At 45.0% G+C, this 9,475-nt stretch overlaps 1 protein-coding gene across 2 annotated transcripts in view; it reads right to left on the bottom strand.

The window, feature by feature from the left end:
• Window positions 1-4,585: 4,585 nt before the first annotated feature.
• Window positions 4,586-9,475, bottom strand: part of MYO10 (myosin X) — a 226,720-nt gene continuing 221,830 nt past the window's right edge. For both annotated transcript variants that reach the window (XM_003789538.3, XM_023513073.1), the window contains exons 40-41: window positions 7,402-7,593; window positions 4,586-6,077 (exon numbers count right to left, since the gene is read on the bottom strand). In XM_003789538.3, the coding sequence (XP_003789586.1) occupies window positions 5,976-6,077; window positions 7,402-7,593 (294 nt within the window). In that variant the 3' untranslated portion in view covers window positions 4,586-5,975. The remainder of the gene's footprint in view (window positions 6,078-7,401; window positions 7,594-9,475) is intronic.

The following is a 9,475-nucleotide window of genomic DNA, read 5'->3' as shown; positions in this document are numbered from 1 at the left end:
TTTGAAAACATCTTAAATTTTCCCATCTTACTCTCCCCCTACACACTGTGCTTAGGGCTTTGTAAGTGTCTTCCTTCCACTCCGTTTAGAGATTTTCTTCAATGAAATAAAGGCCATCTCCTCTCCCTTCTGTGTTTTGTTAGTGGTGTGAAGGGCTTGGATTCTACCAGCTCACCAGAGCCCGCTGTGCATCACGTCCTGTCTCTGTATTCAGTGGTGCCAACTTGGAGACTGAAACTAGCCATGATGTGACTGTCTGCACAATGAAGAGCAGCAAACATTTAAAAGCAGGTCCTATGCACCGAGAGCCAGGTGATAAACATTCACCAGCACGTCCCTGCCACAGCTCCAAGTGAGCGGGAGTTACGGCTCTCCTCTTGCTGAGTACACACAGTGTCGCCAGGAAACAGTCACTTTTGTCACTGCTTTAAGTTGGGGGACTGATGACACAGGGACTCAATGAAATCGGGTGGTGCCTGTGGCTCAGTGGGTAGGGTGCTGGCCCCATATACCAAGGGTGGCGGGTTCAAACCTGGCCCCAGCCAAACTGTAAGAAAAAATAGCCAGGCATTGTGGCGGGTGCCTGTAGTCCTAGCTACTCGGGAGGCTGAGGCGATAGAATCGCCTAAGCCCAGGAGTTGAAGGTTGCTGTGACCTGTGACGCCACAGCACTCTACCGAGGGTGATAAAGTGAGACTCCGTCTCTACAAAAAAAAAGAAAGCATGACTGAGACCGGGCTGCTGGGCCACAGCCAGTATGGCTGAAATGGGGTGAGATGGAGAGGGGCTTGAGACAAGGCGGGGGTGACATGAAGGGGCAGAAAACACAGGACTCTCCAGAAATTGAGGTTTGTATTTCAGGGGTTAAGGAAGTTATAGGAGTTTTGTATAGGAGAGGGATATATGCAGATTTATGTTTTATAAAGATCTCTCTCTGGGTACTTGGGCGGTGGGGAACAGACTATTTGGGTGCAGGTGGGACAAGGGTGGAAGCCAGACCTACAGGACAAAAGGCCCTAGCACAGCATCTGCACTGACACCTGCCCTGAGCTCACCTCCACTCCACACCTGACTGTGCTCCCGTCTCACCCCAACCCAAGGCCTGCATATTGCAGGATCAGCTCAGGGACCACCCTCCTTCACTTTGAGTCTTCCCCTGGCCATCCCAGCCACCTCAATCTCCCTGCCTCAGGCACCTGCGATACTACTTCCTCATATGCCCACTGTCCACCCCATGTGGTCATTCAGCATTTTCACAGGCGTTTGGTCACCATAATAAACTTGCTGAAGGTTGGGGCTGTGACTTACTATTTATGGCTAAATGGAGCTCCTAGAATGTTCCAGGCTGGCATGCTGCTGAATTTCTTGGGGCCTGTGAAGGCAAAATAGAATCTCTGTCCTGGAGAAGCTTTGATTAATTTGCTGATCGATCAAATAGAAATGAGAGGTGACACCAAGCCAGTTTGTGCAGACAAGGTTAACAGGGAGGGAGGGAGTGGACTCATTCAAAACAGGGGACAAAGCCGGGTCCAGCGGCTCACGCCTATAATCCTAGTGCTCTGGAAGTCTGAGGTGCTCAGCCTGGTCCTCCTATTGACCTCAGGAATTTGAGAGCAGCCTGAGCGAGACCCTATCTCTACTAAAAATAGAAAAATAATCTGGGTGTTGTAGTGGGTACCTGTAGTCCCAGCTACTTGGGAGGCTGAGGAAGGAGGGTCACTTAAGCCTAGGAGTTTGACGTTGCTGTGAGCTAGGTTGATGCCACAGTGCTCTGCATGAGTGACAGAGTGAGACTGTCTCATAAAAATATGTATTTACACACACATATATATATATACGTACACATACACTCAATACATGTGGGACAAGAAACACAGACAGCAAGGATCTCAAAACAGGACTGACTACATTCCTTGCATAAAACATGGAATCAGAATTCTAACCATAGCTGGTAATTGGTTATAAAGGAAACATACTTCTATAATTACCTAAGATAGGGAACAGCACATGACTTCTATAAAGGACTGGAGAGTAAGTATCTTCAGCTTTCTAGGAGGCCTCTGTTGCAAATGCTCAACTCTGCTATTGTGGTACAAATGCACACATAGGCAAGCAATGCGCAAGGACAAGGGGATAGATCCGTTCCAATAAAACTTTATTTACAAAAGCAGGTGGCAGGCTAGATTTGGCCTCTGGATTGTAGTTTGCTGACCCCTGACCTACAAAAGTAACATACTTTGAAAATGTCAACATCAAACCTGGAATCAGGGTCTAACATTTTTGCAGCATACCACGATGCTTCTCTGATCAATTGAACAGAACAGCCATAAATATACTGGTTAAATTCCGTTTTATGTATTTTTGTTTTGTCCTCCTTTTGCATTACCTCCTTTTGTCCACCAAAGTATAAGCTTTTGGTGGTAGGGATTTTCATTCTTTAAAGCACTTATTCTTATACCCAATTGGTGCAAATATGTCTAGAATTTAGTAAAGACCCCAAGGTAGGTATGATGTAGTTATTACCTAACTTTATGATGACACATTTTTGACCTCAAATTAGTGTGCTGTCTATGTGAATAAAAAATCTAATAACTAAATAATTGTTTGCCTTCTTAGATTTCTGAACAATTTTTAGAGAGAAATTAGGTGGCCTATTTTTTTTTTTTCCCACAAATCTATCCTAGGTACTGAGTAATCATTGAAAAGAATAAGGCAACCACAACTTCACAGGTGCTGGTGTAGAATGAGGGCTAAAATACCATTCTGAGAAAAAAGGTACAGGAGTTTATGCTTTTGTATATATAAATATATATGTATTTTATTAGGAAACCAGGACAGGGATATATGTATATGAGTATTCAGTTGTTTCTGGGTAAGGAAATGGGTTAATTGGGGAAGCTGTGGCAGGGAGGAAATGTAATTTTTTACTTAGAGTACTTGAATTAAATAAACCACTGATATGGAGTCTTTTCCAAAGGAATAAAAAATTAAAACAAATGAAAATACAAGTAGACTGTCTAATTCTGAAATGAGGTCATTGTTTACCCTGCTGCTGCCTTCCTTGGTATAAACAGACGTTCAAAATTACCTTCAACCCTCCTACCTACCGGGGTTACATCCAACTGCAGATGGAAATGTTTGGAAAAAATAAAGACCATTAAAAAAAGAGAAAACTACAAGTTAATAAAAAGTACAGTATAAGGGCTGTTACCCAGCATCAACACTGTCAGGTATGACAAGTCATCCACAGGGTGTCACAAAGTCACCCCAAAGTCACCATATGGAAGATGGGAAATCGTAGCTAAATGCACCTTTATTTATAAAAGTTACTGAAAAATTTTATAAAGAGGCCAACATGTACAGAGTGTTTTGTAAAATTTTGTAATGACTACTTTGTAATGAAGGCACATTTAAGCTACCGTTTCCCATTTTCCCAATGCATGGGAAGGAAACATTTGCCATACATTGGGAAAATTGGGACACCCTGTGGAAGTTGACTAAAACTACAAGGGAGGAGGCGTAGGTTCATGCTAATACCGGGCCATTCTGTCAAGGACTCGAGCATCTGAGGATTTTGGTAACCCCTGGGGGTGTGAGGTCACAGAACCCATCCCCTATGGGGGATGATCAGATGTCAGTAACCTTGCTCACAGCACTGACGTCACACACACCTGAGCACTTAAGACCAGTGAAGTGCTGCAGACTGGGGGTTGAGGAAGCTCAGTGTTACCTGCTCAGCTGTGACACGAGGCTACCTCTGGAGGAAACAGGAAAGGGTGTGTGGGCCTCCCTGCACATTCTGTTTCGATTTTCTGATTCTGTAATTATTTCTAAACAAAAGGTTAAAACGAAACTAAAGCTACTACTGCATAGAAGCTCGCATGCAAACCTAGGTTCTGGTTATTGAGCTGCTCTGACCACTCAGTCACTGGGCCTCTGGTCACCTGTTTCCTCATCTCTAAGGAGGGTAGAGGGCGGCCTTCCTGGGAGCGCCTGCTGAGCGGTGAGCAGCGGACAGGGCATGTCTACCAAATTCTCTCTGGGACTAAAATGAAAACAAAGACAACACATCTGAGTCTTTCTCCGCCTTCCTTCTGGTCCCTGGAGGCCACAGGTTCCTGGCATGAGCAGAGGTGGGAATCAGTGTTTGCAAGAAAACTGGTACTTGGTCATGCTGATGCTTGGCTTGGGACCTTACAGGTCCCCACCTCCCGGGCTGGGCTGGTCCTCTGGGTAAACCAGAGGCCAGAGTCCTACCTGTATGTTCTGCTCCACAGGGAGGTGCAGGCAGATTCTAGAATCATGGATTTCAAAAGCGGGCACCTTCGGAGATAGGTTGTAGGAGGCTGCCTGGCACAGACACGTTTCAAGTTCTCAGATTTGCGCCCCTCATTTACCAGTCCGTCTCTGACCACGTCAGCTTTCTTGGACTCAGTTGACATAGCTACAGGTCTGGTGAGCAAAACTCAGGCACTCTGAAACCGCAAACATTAACACCAAAAAACCGAAAGCAAAGGAAGTGCCCCCCCCCCCCAAATCTTGTGGTTATTCCGGGCCACCGCTGATAAAGGAAACACACAGCGCGTTAGCTAAGATCTTTTATTGTCAGACTTTCTGTGAGGCAACAACTTCCCATGGTTGTGCACAAGGGATAAGGCAGATTTCTTTTTTCTTTGTGGGTAGACTTAGTTGGGCCAAGTCTTTACAACTTTTCCATATAAAAATAGAAGTCCAAGAACAGATTATTTTCCTTCTGGTCATAAATGCTGATTTATTTACAGATGTCTTGTTCAGACCACCGTTTATAAACCTGGGATAAAATATGTGTGCATTTTATTAAAGCCTCAGCATGTTACGTCAGAGTCCTTTAAAGATTCCCTCCCATGTCATACCTTTCAGGAATGCACCATCTTCCTCCCATATTCAACATGGTGATATGTGTAATCTATCCAGTGTGATACAAGTTAACCTTAAAAGAAACTTTTTTTTTTTTAACTTAAATCTTTTAGACATGAAAGACTCCAAAATGACTTCATTATTTTTCTAAAAACAGTCCTGGAGCCAGCTGTCGAAGAGTGGTTTATAAATACGTCACTTTGCAGGCCGCATATCTGTTTATAATACAGCAGACACAGATTGCAGACTTTGCTACATGTAAAACAAAACTGAGTCAAATGTGTTTTTCAAAATACAGCAAAGACAAGAAAATCCAAGATTCTGGGTTGTTAACAAAAACCCCCTCAGAAAGTAACAACGGAGACTGTAACTCTGCACTCGTAAAATACACAGACGGACTGTTTACACCATTGCACATCCTCTTCCCTTTGCTTTTTAATGCTCATGAAACCATGATTAAAGTGTTGAGTTTATGAACACATGCATGCACGGGCAAGCACGTACACTTAAAAGATGAAATGAAGAACAATGTCAATACATGTCCGGGAGGAAGGCTGCCAGCAGCTCCCCGACTCCAACACACCGTCCCCTCGTGCTCTTGGGCTTCCCTCCCCACTCCCTCACCTTCCCACCAATTTGGGGAAATCAGGCGGGGAGGTTAGTGCATAACAGATGAATAACACCCCCGCTGCAAGCTCTGTAAGTGTCCCCGCAGGCAGGCGGGGAAGCGGCCCCCTTCAGTAGCACAGTCTAGGTGGATTAGTACAGGCTCCACAGATTAAGGCACTTCTGGCTGCTTTGGCGGCAGCGTGGTTTTTCCCCTTCTTTCTTTTTTAAGGCATGTGCATCTAAGAGTAGTAAAGCTTTGGAAATTGTGCAGACTGTTAAGGTCGACAGCTTAATACAGGATCATTGACGTTGGCAAGGCGAAAGGACCCTTGGAGACACCTCTCTCCAACCAGGGGCTTCCAGAGAGCCCGGGCAGCTCTGCTCTTGGCTGGGCTCGGAGAGCCAGAGCCAGTGGAGGCCAGAGGGCAGTGCATTCAGAAAGCGAATATGGGTGCTGGCTCCTCCTGCCTTCACCTGGCGCTGCCCTGGCTGCTGACGGAACGCGTGGTGCTGTAGCGCTTCTTCACGATCATGCTGATGTACGCTTTCATGAGCTTGGCCACGTCCACCACCTGGGGGGGAGGAGCAGAACCCACAGGGTCATGAGCCTCCACCAGGTCAAGGGTGAGCCTAATAATCAGACATTGTGTGTCCATCCTCTCTGCAAAAGCCAGTAGCTTTCAGTGTCATTGCAAGCCCAAGCTTTGTGGGAGGCTGACTTTAGCAGCTTTTCCCTATTCCTGTTCAGAAAGGGGCAACTGTGGCTTTTCCGACTATGATGTGCACCACCCGGTGGTCCTTTTGCACAAAACCTGACAATTTTGCTTGATGTGAATTGTCAGATTTTGTACATTAACAAATAAAACAAAGAAAATTAAAAAGAAAAAATTCCAAACCCCCAAACTACCCAAGGACTCTAGAGTCAGTTAGTACCATTAGGGCTGGGATTATGATTCCTGCTAAAAATCAGTGGTGGTCCACAGTGATAAGCCCTTAAAGATGGGATCATCTAATAATAGACAATCCTGCAGGATGCAGCTGAAGAAATAGAGAACTGGGGCCTTCAGGGGCTGGGAGAGCTGTGCCCGCTCCCAGACGTCAGGCCCAGTTCTGTTCCACACCTGCTACCTCCTCGTGCCAGATCGCCCACTGGTTCCTTCCCATGGGGCCCCCATCATTGCCACCCCTCTGGCCTGCCCTCCGCACAGATGACCTCACAGCTGGACCCTCCAGTCAAGGGCCCCAGCCCTGCCCCTCTCGCCGCACATCTCCCAGTCAGGCTGGTGAACCTGCTGCACTGCCCCACCCCCAGCATCTCAAACACCCTCCTCGCTCCTCTGCACCCACCAGATAACAAGCAGCTCATTTCCATGCACGTTTGCTTGTGAGTGACTCCCTTTGTGGGGGCCACAGTAGATTTCTTGCATTATTATTACATTTTCTTAGTGTGTGTGATTTTGTGGTCCAGATTAGCTATGCCGAGGATGGCCAAGCCCCTTAGCTCCCTCCTTCTCAGTGACGCTGCCAGAACTGAGTCTCACAGCTGCGAATCTGCCATAATCATCAACTCGCTTCCACAGGGTCTTACTGCCAACTACAGACTTCTTCTCCTTGGACGTCTATATCATTTTCCTTTCTCCCCTTTCATCCGAGGCTCCCTGATCCAATGCGACCAAATTTCTGCATTGCAAAGGTATACAGAAAAATTCTGCATCCTCAGATTTTGAATTTTGAGAAACTGGCAGCTGCAGAGGGACCACCACATTGTCCTTCAATGTTTTTTAAAGAGAGATATTCAAAGAGAAGGACTTGATCAAAGGCATCAAGGCATGGGGTGTTGTTTTCTTCGTTCTGCCACCGCCGCACATGGAAAGACTACCTCTCTTTGCTTCTTACCTCACTGGTTTCAAAGAGCAGCTCCCTCTCGTCAACCACGATCTTGTATGTGTTGGCCAGGGGAGCCCCAAAAGACAGGATGTGCTCATACTGGAAGACTTCTAAGGGCCGGCCCTCCCCACGCTTGTAGACAGAGACAGCATCCGCGCTGACACCCAGCCAGAGTTCCTGGGGGAAGCCACCTTCCTTACACTGGTGGGCAAGAGAGTAAATCACAAAGCAGTAAGAAACTTACAGCACAGATACCAAAAGACAGGCTTTGAGGAGAGCACTCGTCACAGAACAGTGAGTGCATTCAATGTACACACTTGGAAGGGACGGAAACAGGAGGAATGGCAGCTCTCTGGCTATCCTGATTGACTTTTGACTACTCAATCAATCTCATACATTTGGAAAAACCTAATTGGCAAAGGCTAACATCTCACTCTGACTCTCCACTGCTCAGCGTCATTTAACTAATCATTTGAATTAGCAACAGGAAAATGGCCTGGCAACATACAAGGCTGGCTGGCCAAGGAGCTTACGGAAGGCACCCCAGCAACCCGCGCAGCTAGGCCTACTCTTCTCTGTCTAGTTCCTCCTCCAGTCGTGTTTGGGGGATGGTTATTCCTCAAATAAAAAATCTAGGATCACAGAGGAGAATACTCCACATCAATCTGTGCTGAGCAGTCCTGGCTCCTCTTTGCAAGAGCAGCAGGGACCTTCTGCAGACAGAGAAGAGACAGGGCCTTCAACTACAGACCTTGGTTACAGACGGAGAGAAGGAAATTAAGAGCCCATACAGAGGGGCTGACAACACAGGGCCGCTCTGAACCAGCATAAACGGGAGGGATGTCAGTTAGGGACGCTGAGTAGGAGGTATGTTGTATAAAGCGCCTGATTTTTTCTCACTTAAAAACAAGTGTAATTGAAGCAACCAACCAACCAAACCCAAAATAGCATTCAATGAAAAACTACTAAGGGATTTTAGAGTAGGTAATCAATATTTAGATTTTTACACATGACAATTTAAAGTCATCAGATAAAACTGTGGTATATATACCACGGAATTCCATATAAAATGAGATTAAGACTTTACGTCTTTTGTATTAACCTGGATGGAGTTGAAACACATTCTTCTTAGTAAAGTATCACAATAATGGAAAAGTAAGTATCTGACGTATTCGATACTAATATGAAGCCAGTAGACAAATTACTATATACCCACACAAGAGAAAAACTCAACTCAATTCGAGCTGGGGTGGGGTGGGGGGAATGAAGGGAGGAAGGAGAGGGGACTGGTGTGCACCAACCTAAGGGGCACAACGTGTATGGGACACAACTACAACAAGGCCTCTGCCTAACAAATGTGAACACTGTAACCTGATTGCATTAATACGAGGGTATACCTCATATGAACCTGAAATAAAGAAAAATTATCATGTAAATACCAAAAAAAGAAATAAATCAGATGACATGCTGAATTATTGTGTAATAAGAAAAATAGTGCTCATCTAGACCAGGGGATGGCAAAGGCAACATAGTAAATATTTTAGGATTACTAGGGTATACGGTCTCTTCACAACTTTTCAATTCTGCAGTTTCTGCATAAAAATAGCTGGAGAAAGCACCTGCAAGGGTGTCCAACCTTTTCTTCTTCTGCTACACATTGGAAAAGTTGTCTTGAGCCACACATTAAATACACAAACACTAATGAAAGCTGATGAGCAAAAATAAGGTTTGTGTATAATTTTTATGATACTTGTTACCTCATAAGCAAAATAGGACCCAAATTATCCACAAGTGGCCAAGGACACACATGTGACACCCCTGAAAAGGAGCAAGGTTGGCTATGTTCCAAAAAAATAATATTTACAAAAAGAAAGGCAGGCAAGATTTGACCATAGTCCACAGTTTGCCAAACCCTTATCTAGACCATTAGTAAAATTTCTTTTTAATAAATGGTCTAAGTTTAAAAAAAAATTTATATATATATATATTATATAGATAGATAGATGGTTGATGCTAATAACTAAATTCCAATTATGAAACAGAAATTCTTTCCTTCCAACAGATGGTTGTAGAGGGAAAACAA

This window comes from Otolemur garnettii, unplaced genomic scaffold, assembly GCF_000181295.1.
Source record: "Otolemur garnettii isolate 467f Iridium unplaced genomic scaffold, OtoGar3 scaffold00033, whole genome shotgun sequence".
Taxonomy (NCBI): domain Eukaryota; kingdom Metazoa; phylum Chordata; class Mammalia; order Primates; family Galagidae; genus Otolemur; species Otolemur garnettii.
Note: the sequence above shows the minus strand (reverse complement) of the source record. Positions and strands in the feature narration are given on the sequence as shown.